This window comes from Dipodomys merriami, unplaced genomic scaffold (assembly GCF_024711535.1).
Source record: "Dipodomys merriami isolate MVZ:Mamm:240054 unplaced genomic scaffold, mDipMer1.0.p SCAF_21, whole genome shotgun sequence".
In the NCBI taxonomy this organism is placed as follows: Eukaryota; Metazoa; Chordata; class Mammalia; order Rodentia; family Heteromyidae; genus Dipodomys; species Dipodomys merriami.
In genome coordinates this window covers 1,435,858-1,448,780 of record NW_027203493.1, presented here as the reverse complement: position 1 = coordinate 1,448,780, position 12,923 = coordinate 1,435,858, and the positions used below count along the sequence as shown (strand labels likewise).

At 43.5% G+C, this 12,923-nt stretch overlaps 1 protein-coding gene across 1 annotated transcript in view; it reads right to left on the bottom strand.

The window, feature by feature from the left end:
• Positions 1-12,794, bottom strand: part of Ddb1 (damage specific DNA binding protein 1) — a 32,836-nt gene extending 20,042 nt beyond the window's left edge. Inside the window, exons 1-10 of the mRNA XM_070032209.1 lie at positions 12,591-12,794; positions 11,167-11,315; positions 9,644-9,760; positions 9,110-9,331; positions 7,077-7,191; positions 5,192-5,289; positions 3,666-3,824; positions 2,880-2,963; positions 2,222-2,338; positions 1,614-1,716 (exon numbers count right to left, since the gene is read on the bottom strand). Coding sequence (XP_069888310.1) covers positions 1,614-1,716; positions 2,222-2,338; positions 2,880-2,963; positions 3,666-3,824; positions 5,192-5,289; positions 7,077-7,191; positions 9,110-9,331; positions 9,644-9,760; positions 11,167-11,315; positions 12,591-12,651 — 1,225 coding nt within the window. The 5' untranslated portion in view covers positions 12,652-12,794. The remainder of the gene's footprint in view (positions 1-1,613; positions 1,717-2,221; positions 2,339-2,879; positions 2,964-3,665; positions 3,825-5,191; positions 5,290-7,076; positions 7,192-9,109; positions 9,332-9,643; positions 9,761-11,166; positions 11,316-12,590) is intronic.
• Positions 12,795-12,923: the final 129 nt, after the last annotated feature.

Genomic DNA, 12,923 nt, shown 5'->3' with positions numbered 1-12,923 from the left:
CAAGCCCCATAACAACAACAACAAAAAAAGGTATTATTGCCAGCTGAGGATCATAGTTTGAAGCCATCCCAAGCAAGAAAGTCCTCAAGATTCTTATCTCCAACTAAATACCTAAAAATCAGAACTGGAGCTATGGCTCAAAGTGGTAGAGCACTAGCCTTGAGCAGTAGAGCTCAGTCATGTCCAGGCCCTAAGTTCAAGCCCCATGACTGACACCACTCCCCCCGCAAAAAAAAGGAATAGTATTATTATTTTTATTTTTTTTTGCCAGTCCTGATGCTTGAACTCAGGGCCTGGGCACTGTCCCTCACCTCTTTAATTTAAAGCTAGCGCTATACCACTTGAGCCACAGGACTACTTCTGGCTCTTTCTGTTTATGTGGTATGGAATAAAACCCAGGGCTTCATGTGTGTTATGCAAGCACTCTACCACTAAGCCACATTCTCAGTCTCAGTTTTTTTTTTTTGGGGGGGGGGTTCGGTTGTGGGGCCTGAACTCTGGGCCTGGGCGCTGTCCCTCAGCTCTTCAGCTCAAGGCTAGCACTCTACCACTTGAGCCACAGCGCCACTTCCGGCTTTTTTCTTTTTGCTTATGTGGTGCTGAGGAATCAAACCCAGGGCCTCAGGCATGCAAGGTAAGCGCTCTACCACTGAGCCATCTTCCCAGCCCAGTCCCAGTATTTTTTGATTTATACCTTTTTTTTATTATATGTGAGCACTGTTCCCTGCCTAGTCATATCCTTTGCCAATTTGGGAACCAAAATTTGGTGCTCTTCTAGATGTTTTATAAATTAAAAAATGAGTGCTTGGGCTGGATGCTGGTGGCTTACACCTATAATCCTAGCTACTCAGGAGGCTGAGATCTGAGGATTGTGGTTTGAAGCCAGCCCAGGCAGAAAAGCCTGACACTTATCTTCAATAAACTACTCAGAAAAAAGCAAGTGGAGGTGTGGCTCAAGTGGTAGAGCACCTGGCCAGGCCCAAGGTTCAAGTCCCAGGATTGGCCAAAAAAAAGGGTGCTTGGTATACCCATGTAAAAGTTCTGGGCTTTTGTCTGTAAGATGAATTGCAACTAGTTTATTCAGTCCATCATGTCTTCTGAATTGACTAACAGTGTTCCCTTATATAAACATTAAGCTTCTCCCACAATACTCAGGTGGTGGGGGATTGTTTTTTTTTTTTGGTCGGTTGGGGGCCTAGGCACTGTCCCTCAGCTCTTCAGCCCAAGGTGAGCATTCTACCACTTGAACCACAGCGCCACTTCCAGTTTTCTGGTTGTTAATTGGAGATAAGTTTCACAGCCTTTCCTGCCTTGGCTACCTTTGAATCGCAATCCTCAGATTTCAGTCTCCTGAGTAGTTAGGATTACAGGTGTGAGCCACCTTGCTCAGCTTCCAATATTCAGGTTTTATCAACAGTATTTTTTATGTTTTCTTTTGTACTATTTTAAAATATGCTTAAGTTTCTACATATAACCTATCATTATGAGTTATCCTGTTCTTCATTTATCTGTTTTCTACTAGCTCCTATCAACATGCCTTTACAACACGTAACAAAGTCAAAGGCCAAAGTCACAAAAGTGAAATCTGCATCTTTTGTCTACCAAAAGGCTACCTTTGATGCCTGGTAAGTCAATGCTGGCATGCTCATGGATTCCAATTCCATTCCGGATGATCCTCAAGGAACCTTCCTTGAAGGCCCCAGAACAAGTGACCAGCTGCAAGTAGAAAAAAGGTTTCTCAATACCCTGTTCAGGAAATTTAGGCAGCCCTAATTCCCCGTACCCTCACTGGAACTAAATTTGAGGATGCAGACGCAGCAGAGGTTGATTTCCAAAGGCCTTTGGCTTTACCAAGCAGATAGGATGTTCTAGTCAAGAAACAAAATCTCCTATCAGTGTTCCTAGTAAACTTACTTAGATACTGGAACCTCGTTTACTAGAAAAAACACAGGATCTGGCTATTTATTAGATTACTATGGGCAAATGACTTTAGTTCCCAGTTGGATAGTCAAGAATCATTCTAACAGTACTTGTGGGATTACAGATTGCGTGACTGTGATTGTGTGTATGTGTGTGTATGTCACAGTTCTCCTATATCACTAGGATTGGGGAACAAGGGTCTTAAAAGTACATTCAGTGTGTATTCCCCATTCTAGATAAGCCAGACAAGGCAGACAATTTGAACAGGTATCAATCAGGCATTTCCACATGACCCTCTTACCTGCCCCTGCCCCTGTCTCTCCAGATCCACCACACACATATCCACAATGGGTCCTAAATTGGTAAAGGTTTCCATGGCCACAACATAGGAGCCTTGCTCATTGCTATCAACATTGAGCTAAAAAGAAAGAACAATGTTAGTCCCACAATGCTCCTAAAAGACTAACCCTAAAGAGATGTATATCATTCTCAAGCAAATTTCCATCCTGCTAGCTCTGTCCCCTTCTTATGCTTCAAGATGCTTCTAAAAGGGAACTATTGACTAAGGAACATGATTATTCCACAATGGACCTACTAACCAGTCAGCCAAGTTCTAACCTAGAGTCCCATGCATGGGTTCAGAGAAACAGTAGCTTCTTAAAACCTAGTGTAAAATGTGTTTTTCTATACATAAAGTCCAGAGTTTTCATATTCTAAAGGGGAAAGTTCCATCACTTTAGACTATGATCTACCTGAGGGTGGAAGCTGGGTATTATTCATCATTAAATTCACAGCACCTCTCACCTTACCTTGCCTGGCACATTTGCTGAAGAACCATTAAGACAAAGAGCTGGTCAGGGATAAGATGCAAATAAACTGGAGATTATGAGGCATAAAACACAGAAGCAATCTGTGAAGAAACATGAGGAAAAGAAGCCAGAAACAAGATGTCTCCTCACCTTCACAAGCTGGGAGTCACCAAGGCGAGACCCAACAAAAACTACCCCATTATCCAGGTACGTCAGGCACTCGGCAATGGAGGTCTGGAAAAAAATTGGCACATAAGAGAAATCAAACTGGACCCTACATGGACTTTGACACACAGGGCAGACTCCAGAGGTGTACCACTAAGTGTCCATTTCCAGATGACCCCTTTCCTACCCCTGCCCTGCTTCTGCCACCTGCTGACAATCCTCTGCAGCCATTTTAAATCCTCAGGTCACACTAAGCAACTGTCCCTGAAGTTCATGATTCTCTGTGAACCATATTCCTTCAGTCAGAAAAATCTAAGACTTACCTTGCATGTGCCTCCTACAAACAACAACTTTAATCTCAATGTCAATACTTCCAGGCTACACAAAAATAATTAGAAATTTCTAAAGGTAACTGCATAAGTATTATTTGTTAGAAACAAACTTCAATTCCAAATTGTATTATTGTTTTCCTACCTCTCCTGCCTTTTCTTGGGTTCTTGAGTATCACACTATACAGCACAGGTTGACCTTAAGTTCCCTGGACTCAGCTCCCAAGTGCTGACATAACTGGCATACACCACCATTCCTAGCTGTTTCCCTTACTTTATATCCCCACAACCTATGGATTCTTACATCTAAGCCATTGAAAATTCAACCTCCATAAAATGATCAACAGCCAAACAACATAATTCCCAGAGTAGTAGTGTGGAACTACACACCTAAGATCACTAGACAGCTCAAATGAGGCACAGGAGCAGGGACAAGCCCTACCTCTCCGAGGAGTTCTACACGGAGATCCTTGAGTGTGACAGTGCCATCCATTTGCTCCTCCTTCTCCAACAGCAGCATGAAAAGCCGTCCTTCCATGTCTCCCAGCAGGTATCTGGAACCATTAGGGTCCACACGATTGTGGCACACAATTGTGCTTTGCTGCCAAGCATGAGGGCACAGTAATTATGGTCAGCATCTTCCAAATCAGAAAGTAAACCCTGGCAGCCATGCTCTTCACCAAACCCAGCTAATTCACAGGCAATGAATTCAATCATGTATGGACACGAGAGACAGTGGGCAGACTTTACTATGAAAGCAATTTTCAAAACAGCCTTAAAAAGAAAGCAATTTTCAAAATGCCTTAAGCATTATCTCACACATTATTCTATGGAAAACAAAAAACACGTAGAAATCTGGCAGCTGGGGAGAGAGCTCAGTGTCAGTTGCCTAGCAAGCACAAGGTCCTAGATGACGTATATACACCTATGTACACGCACGAGCACGCACACACATGCGTGCACACGCACGCACGCACGCGCACACGCACACACACACACACACACACACACACACACACACACACACACACACACACACACACACACAAGCAGGTACATGTACATGGGAGATGGGAAAAGAAGCACTTATAACTGTTCCATTAGAAATAGGTTTGCCAGTGGCTCAGGTCTATAATCTCATAATCAGGAGGCTGAGATCTGAGGACAGCAGTTTGATGCCAACCCAGGAAGGAAAGCCCATGAGGTTCTCATCTCCAATCAGCCAGCAAAAAGCAGGAAGTAGCGCTCAAGTAGTAGAGTGCTAGCTAAAGGACAACACCTAGGCCCTGAGTTCAAGCCCCAGGATTGATGTGTGTGTATATGTGTATACATATACACATGTGTGCACACACACAGCTACAACAAGCATCCACTAGACCATGAATGCCAGCACAGGTTTTGTTACTTATCCACACTATGACTCCTCATTTCCTACCACTAATGCTACCAGTTTTCCTCTTTATTCTCAATAAATACAAGTAAAATGAAGCTTTGGAGGCTTTTCATGACCCAAATTGAAGCTTGAAATTTTCATGACTAATTTTTAAATGTCTTTATAAAAGCTACATAATTTATCGCTATATTAGCTGTCTTGAGAGCATGAGAGAGTGCTAAAAACTATGTTTAATAAACTTTCCTCCTTTTTTGGTGCTGGGGACCAAACCTAGAGCCTCATGAATGCTAGGCAAAGTACTCTTACCATCAAGCTATATTCACACCCCAAATCTCCCCTTCGTTAAGTTGTCCCTAACAACGTTTCAAAAGGATCAATCTACTTTGACTGCAAGCAAGACATTGTACAGAAAACCAGGCTGATCTATGTGCCCCATAAAAAAGCAGTGTTTTTTGCACAATGTCTATATAGTGTGACAGACATCTGTGATTCTCCTAACAATTGGAGAGAAAGAGTGAAGTAAGATAAGATTAAGGAAAGAAAAGATAAATTAAAACATAAAGACTATTGCTCACCTTGATGATAGGAGGTGCAATCGCCAGGTATTTGTCACCATTATGATAGGTGATGGACTCCTGTCCAATAATGATGGCCCCTCCAAAGGGTTCTGGGACTGCAAGGGAGAGACAGCAACATTAGAAGGCTCAGCACTTTGGACATACCAAAACAGAGGCAGCAAGGACACTGATCCAATTAAGTTGGAGGCAAACTTTAAGGTAATCATTATTTTATAAAGGCTATCAAAGCCCAAGAGACTGATCTTAGAAATTTTAGAGTAGTTGAGGTGGGAAGGTGGCTCAGTGGTACAGTGCTTGCCTTGCATGCATGAGGCCCTGGGTTCGATTCCTCAGTACCATATAAGCAAAAAGAAAAAAGCCAGGGCACTGTGGCTCAAGTGGTAGAGTGCTAGCCTTGAGCTGAAGAGCTGAGGGACAGCGCCCAGGCCCAGAGTTCAGGCCCCACAACCAGACCCCCCCCAAAAAAAAGAAAAAACATTTTGACTATTAACTAATCCAGTAGATAGGTGTTTTGTTATTTTTTGTTTAATGGTACTAGAGATGAAAAGCAAGATCTTGTGAATGCTAAACAAGTACTCTACCAGTGATCTACAACCCTGACCCAACTAACTGGTCTTGCTATATTGTTGAGGCTGGTCTCAAACTAAACTCCAGCGATCCCCCTGCCTCAGCTTCCTAATTGCTGGACTACAGACACCTGGTAATTTTTTTTTTTTAACTCTCACTCTTTTGGTATACTGGCATTCACACAATGGGGAAGTATTTCATGTGCATTCTCCCCATTTTCTCTCCTAAACTGGCTTTTTCTAATGAAAGCTTTTATGCTTTTTTCTTTTTTGTGCAGGTACTGGGACTTGAACTCAGGGTCTCATACTCTCACTTAGCTTTCTCATGTAATGATGATCATCTGCTACTTGAGCCGTACCTCTACTTCTGAATTTTTGTTGGTTAACTGGAGGTTAAGAATCTCACAGACTTTCTTGCCCAGGCTGGCCTTGAAACATGATTCTCAGATCTCAGCCTCCTAAGTAGCTAGGATTACAGGAGTGAGCTATCAATGCCCAGCAGCTTTTATTTATTTGTATGTTGGATTTTTATTTTTATTTTTTGGTGGTAGGTACTCTCTACTGCTGAGCCACAAGCTTTTACTTTTTTCTCCATGTCTCAACTCTTTTTCTGTAACTTAATTTTCCCCATTATTAATAATATTACTTAAAAGAATCAATTTTCTCTTAGGAGCTTTAGAACTTCTCAACTGGGTAAGGGAGGTAGCATAGTATAGGGGAAATAGTATAAGAAAAGGACCAATGAGACCTTGAAGCTAGCCCAGGTTTTGCTATTTACAGGTAGGCATGGGCAAGTCCTACTGGCCTGTTTCCTCATCTGTGAAAGTCATCAGATGAGGTAAGCTATAATGAGCCCCTTCAGTTTTTGGGTTTTTTTTAATTGTGAAAATACCGACAGAGGGGTTACAATTACATGGGCAAGATAATGAGTACATTTCTTATCAAGCATTGTTGCCTCCTCCTTTGTTTCCCCTTCCCATCTCCCCCTGCCCCCCTTCAGTTTTTTTAAATGTTATACCTAATAATAAAATGACACTCATCTCCATATACCCCTTTACAAATCCATGTCAATGTCTTACAGTTGATCCTGGCACCTCAAGTAAAAGCAATATTATGCTTTTGGGAAAAGTAGCAAAAACAGAAATCCTAAGGCAAAAATGGAAAAGGCAAAAGCAAGCCATTTCTAGAGAGACAGAAAGAAAAATTGCACAAGCCTGACATTACCAAGCTCTGGGCACTGAAATGAAAGGCAGAGATGGTAAGAAAGGAAACTGGCTCAGACCTGAGGGAGGCAAATTCCCTAAAATCCAACTAACCTGCAATCACCATGGAAGCCTCAGCTTCTACATTTTCCTGTTTCCAAGGGCCTTTATTGAATTCCTTTTCTCGAAGAGACACCTCATAGGTTTTTACATGCCGCCCCTGAGGGTCCTGGAAGGAAAAAGTGGGATGGTTAGCCCTTAAGATGACTTAGGCTAAAGGAATCAGGAAAGGGACAAGCCACACCTCCCAGGATGACAGTCCTGTCAAGTCAATCTTTCTGCTCCTTATCTATCAGGATACTGACAGTCACCTGCTGAGCAAGGGATTAATTTCTAAGTAGACTGCCATCATCTGAGATCTACTGCCTCTAAGAATTCAACCAACCAGAAAGGTTTAAATAGAAAAATAAATCTGTCACACTGCACTACCCACTATAAGAAACACAGTGTGCATATGTGTTTGTTCCTCACCCTCAAGGAACTTTGAAAATAGCTAGAGAGAAAAACACACTGAGAAGTTAAATCTTAGAGATTTTTAAAAATTGTTGGACACAATTCTTAAAAGCATTCTGAAGGGGTAAAGGTAGGGAGAAGAGAACTTATCGCTCCTGTTACAGTAGTCAAAACCCTTCAGTCCTGCCACTGACACCACCATCTTCCTCTCCTTTTTCTGAATCGTGACTCTTCCCCTCCTTTTTTGGAACCATGACTCACGTCAGTCCTGGGGCTGCCAAAGTCACCTTTTAGAGGCTAAAGAACAGGCACAGGGAGAAGACTACATTCAGCGAATGGAAGATGGCTTCAACAAAGCCCAGATCAGAATCTACATAATGATGGAAGGAATTCAACAATGTGTTTCAGGGCAGTGACCACATCTCAATCACTGTGACAGCTCCTGATGCACTTAGCTTGAGTACCTTTCACATGGGAGGTAACTAAATGTTCATCTTATTGAAAGACAGTCACTTCACTTAAAGCTGATAAAAAGATATCACCACCAATGAGGAAAGACCCATCTTCACAAAAAGTTCAAGTGAAGGTAGATTTGGGCCTCCATTATACACTCACAGAAATGAAGAATGTTCATAACTAGCAGCCCTAAGCTGGGAACAGACAGTGCCTGCCTAGCCATTAGCAGTGTTTTCATGATCTAATAGTTAAACTGAAAAAAGGAGAGAAATCCAAAGTTTTTTTTCGGCTCTGATAGCTAACAAGATCTAATCTCCTAAATTAATTACAATTTCATTCAAATGACCCTTATTCCAACCAGCCTCAGGACTACAGCACTTGCGGTAACATGGAGAAACATACAAAGATTTCCAAAACCTTACACAGCGTGTAGAAGTGTTTATATGCCCACACGTTCTACCACTCTACAGAGAACCGGACCATTATTTCCTTCCATCATTTATTCAACCATGTGCAAGGGAGATGACTTCACGCTGCCCAACCTTTTGTTAGGATTTTACCAATTGTACAACTACTTAAAATTAAATTTTTAAAAAAAAGAAGATTCTACCAAGGTAGTGGCATGTCCTCAGCTCCATAGCCCCACCCCACACCCTTAGCAGATTTGGACCAGAGAACAGCTGCCCAGGATCAGCAATGCTAAAACTTCAGGCACAGACTAAAATAGAAGTCAAGAGCCAGCAAGTCACCAGAAAGTGAGTGCTAGACAAATTGCAAGCCTCACTTCTTTTTAGGAGAAACAAACAGAGCATTGCCAAGACATTTTCTCTTTGCTTGTAAAGGCAAGTTCTAGATCGTTTCTCTACAGCTAAGTGTTTATAATCCCAGAGCATGCTAGTGAGAGACTTAGACAAAGTATAAACTGGGTCACCTATATAAAATCTCCAGGGCCTGCAATCAGAGTGTAATCTCAGGATTAAAACCCGCTACAAATCCAAGCAAGCTTGTTGTCTCCACAATAACCACTACTGCGCTTGAGAGCAGCCAAAATCTGACCCAGATTAATTGTTGTTCAAAATGTTTTAGGACACACACATTCCTACTACCACACCATCAAATGAAAAAACCCACTCCCCCCATCCCAAATCATTCTTTCTCCTCTCCTCCAGATCCAGTACCTGGTAGACAAAGCATATGGTAGGTGCTTGACAACCATACAAGAACTTGACATCGATGACATGCAATTCCTCCAGGCGGATGTTAAATGCCTTAAGCTCTTTATTGTCACGGTCCAGTGGAATAACTTTGAAAAGACCATCATAGAGTCGCAGGCCAATCATCCGGCACTCAGGGTCAATGATGCCAATAATGCCAGTTTCTGAGGGGCGGCCAATACGATCCTAAGAAACAAAACTCAAATTAGGGAAGAACCTCAATCTCAACCAAGTAACAGAGGACAAGTGGCACCACTTTCTCAGGCCAATTCTGTAAGTAGTAAAACCTATAACCTCTACATGACAAGCCAGGAAACCCACTTGTCAGTACATTCTTTTTTTTTTGCTCTAACGATGGAATCGTAAGTATATCGCTTGCCTCTTGGACTATCTGAATGGCTCAGACCCTTAGTGTCAGACCCTGGCCCTTCAATATTCTTGGTTGAACCACAATAGTCCTACCTGGAAAACTCTGATCAGCCTGAAGTAACACCTCACCTGGACATTGCCATGGGCTCGTGTAATGATATCAATGCTCTCTCCACTCTGCTTATACTCCAAGATGCAGGCATTATACTTAGCTGTCAAGATAAACAGCAGGTCCTTGCTCTCCCCCTGAAATCAAAAGAGGTTCTTTCAAAAACAGGAACAACCTGTCCAGCCTTTAAACATCATTCTTTAAGCATGCAAAGCTCTTTAAGACTTTCCAAATTTCTCCCTAAAGAGAAATACATGGTTGCGTGTACTAGGTATATACCCTAAGGGTATGTACAAAAGGCCAGAACTGCAGCTGGAAAACATCTAGTCCTCATTATCATGATTCTCCATCTCTCTGCTGGATTTACTTTGTCTTCATCTGTGTTGATCCCAGGCTAATCTCAATCATTCCATTCAAATTCTGAAAAATGAATGCAATGTACCCACTAATCTCCAAGTACTTGAAAGAAAAAAAATATGGTAATTACAATGAAAGCTAAAATGAACCTGCAATTTCTCAACACTGACCTCAAAAACATGAGTGTTTTGGTCAAAGCATTGAACCCACTGTTTTCTGGTAAGATTCAGTTAAGATATAATGGAGCAATGTGGTGGATAAAAACAATTACAAAAAGGACTGAAATTTCACTCATATTAACACTTCTTGTTAATGTGCTAGCCCCTGTGTAGTTGAATCATTTCATCTTCTAGGTTATGCAGAGGATTGGTTTTTATTAGTTATTCCTACTCACAAACAGGAAATATTAGCCAGGCACCAATGGTTCATGCTTGTAATCCTAGCTACTCAGGAATCTGAGATCTGAGAATCACAATTTGAAGCCCTCTCTGGCTGGAAAGTCCAAGCCTCTTATCTCCAATTAACTACCAAAAAAGCCAGAAGATGTGGCTCAAGTGGTAGCACCCCAGCCTTGAGCTAAAAAGCTAAAGAACAGGGGCTGGGAAGGTGGCTCAGTGGTAGAATGCTTGCCTTGAATGCATGAGGCCCTGGGTTCAATCCCTTAGCACCACATAAGGAAAAAGAAAAAAGCCGGAAGTGGCGCTGTGGCTCAAGTGGTAGAGTGCTAGCCTTGAGCTGAAGAGCTGAGGGCAGCGCCCAGGCCCAGAGTTCAGGCCCCACGACCGGACCCAAAAAAAAGAAAGCTAAAGAACAGCACCGAGCCTTAAGCTTAAGCCCCAACACCAAAAAAAAAAAAAAAAACAAACAAACAAAAGCAAAAAACAAATGGGGAAGGGGAAATCAACAATTACAGTAACCCCTAAAGTGAGAATTAATAATGAAGCTAGGCTCACTCCACTTTACAGCCTACTCTCAATCATTAAGCAATAGACCCATATTACAAACTGCTTTAACTTCTCCTTTCCTAAAGAAACCAAACTTGATAAACTTTTCCCAATGAATCTGTCCTAGTTCTATGAAGCTTGTTTAATTAGCATGTGCACTGAAATTTGACATTTATAATATATGAAAACAGTTTACAACTCACACAGATCTTTCACTGCTTGTCTCCACTGGGAACACTTACCTTGGGCCTGAAAAGCTCCATGACTGCAATCTTCCCATACATGCCCACCTCTTTGACTGGCCGAAGCCCCTCTGCAGTGACCACATAGATCTCTAATCTTGTGTTTTTGGCAATCAACAGATTCAAGTCTTCTGCTGAAGTAAAATGTCCTGAAAGAGCAGATCCTCTAACTGTTGAAGCAGCAGAAAAGGCCTCCCAAGTCCTTCTCAATAATCTCATCACTGACTACCAAAATTCTCACTTATTTCACATATTTGACTAACCTCACTCCACCTTCTTGTCAAACCCAGCATCTCTAAGAATCCCACTTCACACATTCAACAAAACTGCTTTCCTCTGCAGAATGAGAAAACTGGGCCATACATGTAAGAAGAGTGTGTCCTTTGAAGGGATAGTGATTTCTTTTAGCCCTCCGGATGACTATTAAATTTTACTTTCCTATCAGGGTGGCAGACTAATTGAGGCTGCTGGAGTTCTCATCTAAAACCCTCACAAAACTTTCACGGAGGAGAATAGGTAAGATGAAGAAAATTCCCAACGCTTTCTGCATTTTTGCCACACCCCTTGTCCTTCCCAAGCAATCTATCAAAACCACTCGTAGCTCCTCTGGCAGCTCTCAGAACTTGTATTCTGGAATTAAAGTTATCTTTTATTATAAACATCCAACTATGAGATCTGCGTGTATAAATCTACACGTTCGAGAGTTCAAGATGAATATTCTCCAACTGGAGACCCTGATATCCTTGAGGATTGTTGCACACACAATAAACAAATCCAGCAGAGGGTAGAGTCAACCAATTCCCCTCCAACACTCTCTCTCTCTCTCTCTCTCTCTCTCTCTCTCTCTCTCTCTCTCTCTCTCTCTCTCTCTCAGCGCCCTCCAAGTAAACAACAGAGCCCCAGGCAAAAGGGTGGGTCTGAACAGTGCTCCACTTCCCTCCTTTTGGCGAGTGAGGAAAGGGCTCACAATATAACCAATACAACATCTCCCGAGCCCCCTAGATTCCCCACGGGAAATTTTTAACCTCAAAGTCGCCATCACTGCCGCCCTTCCCCCTGCTCCACCCCCGCCCCCCGCCTGACCACACGAGGACAGTCTAGAGACACAAACAACTCCAGACTTCGCTGTCCGTCCCCGTGGGCCCAGCCTCATCCTCGAAGACCAAGTGACCTCGGAGGACGAAAGGGGGCTCAGACCCTCAACAGCAGTTTCTTAGGCCCAAAGGGCGCGTGTTGAGTGAAACAGCAACTCGGAGGTCCGGAGAGGCCGAGAGAAGTTCCGCGGCCGCCAGCGCCTTCCATTCCCGGGGCCCGGTCCTGCCCGCTCACCCCCACCCTTAGCCCGGGGCCGCGGGCCTCCCTAGGCCTCGGTTCCCACAGGCTCCCTCCTCCAACAGGGTCGCCTCAGGCCCTGGCAGCCTCACCGGTCACGCAGCCGTTCACGGCGGTGGGTTTCTGTGCCGTTACCACATAGTTGTACGACATGTTGAGGTTTGGGGCGGCCCGTCAGGAGCGGAGCAGAGAGCGACAACAGAGACCGACACAAGCTGAGAGACGGCGAGCCCCCCACCCGCACGCAGCCAACTCCACTGCCGCTGCCTCCGCCCCAGAGACAGACACGTTGCAGGCCAGAGCGGCCGCGGTGCAGGGCATGATGGGACGCTCACTCTCCGCCTCTTGGAGGACTCACGGTGGCAGAGACAGCCAATCAAAGGAAGGATCCTCCCCCTGAGGTCCCGCCTCTGTATTTTACCGCC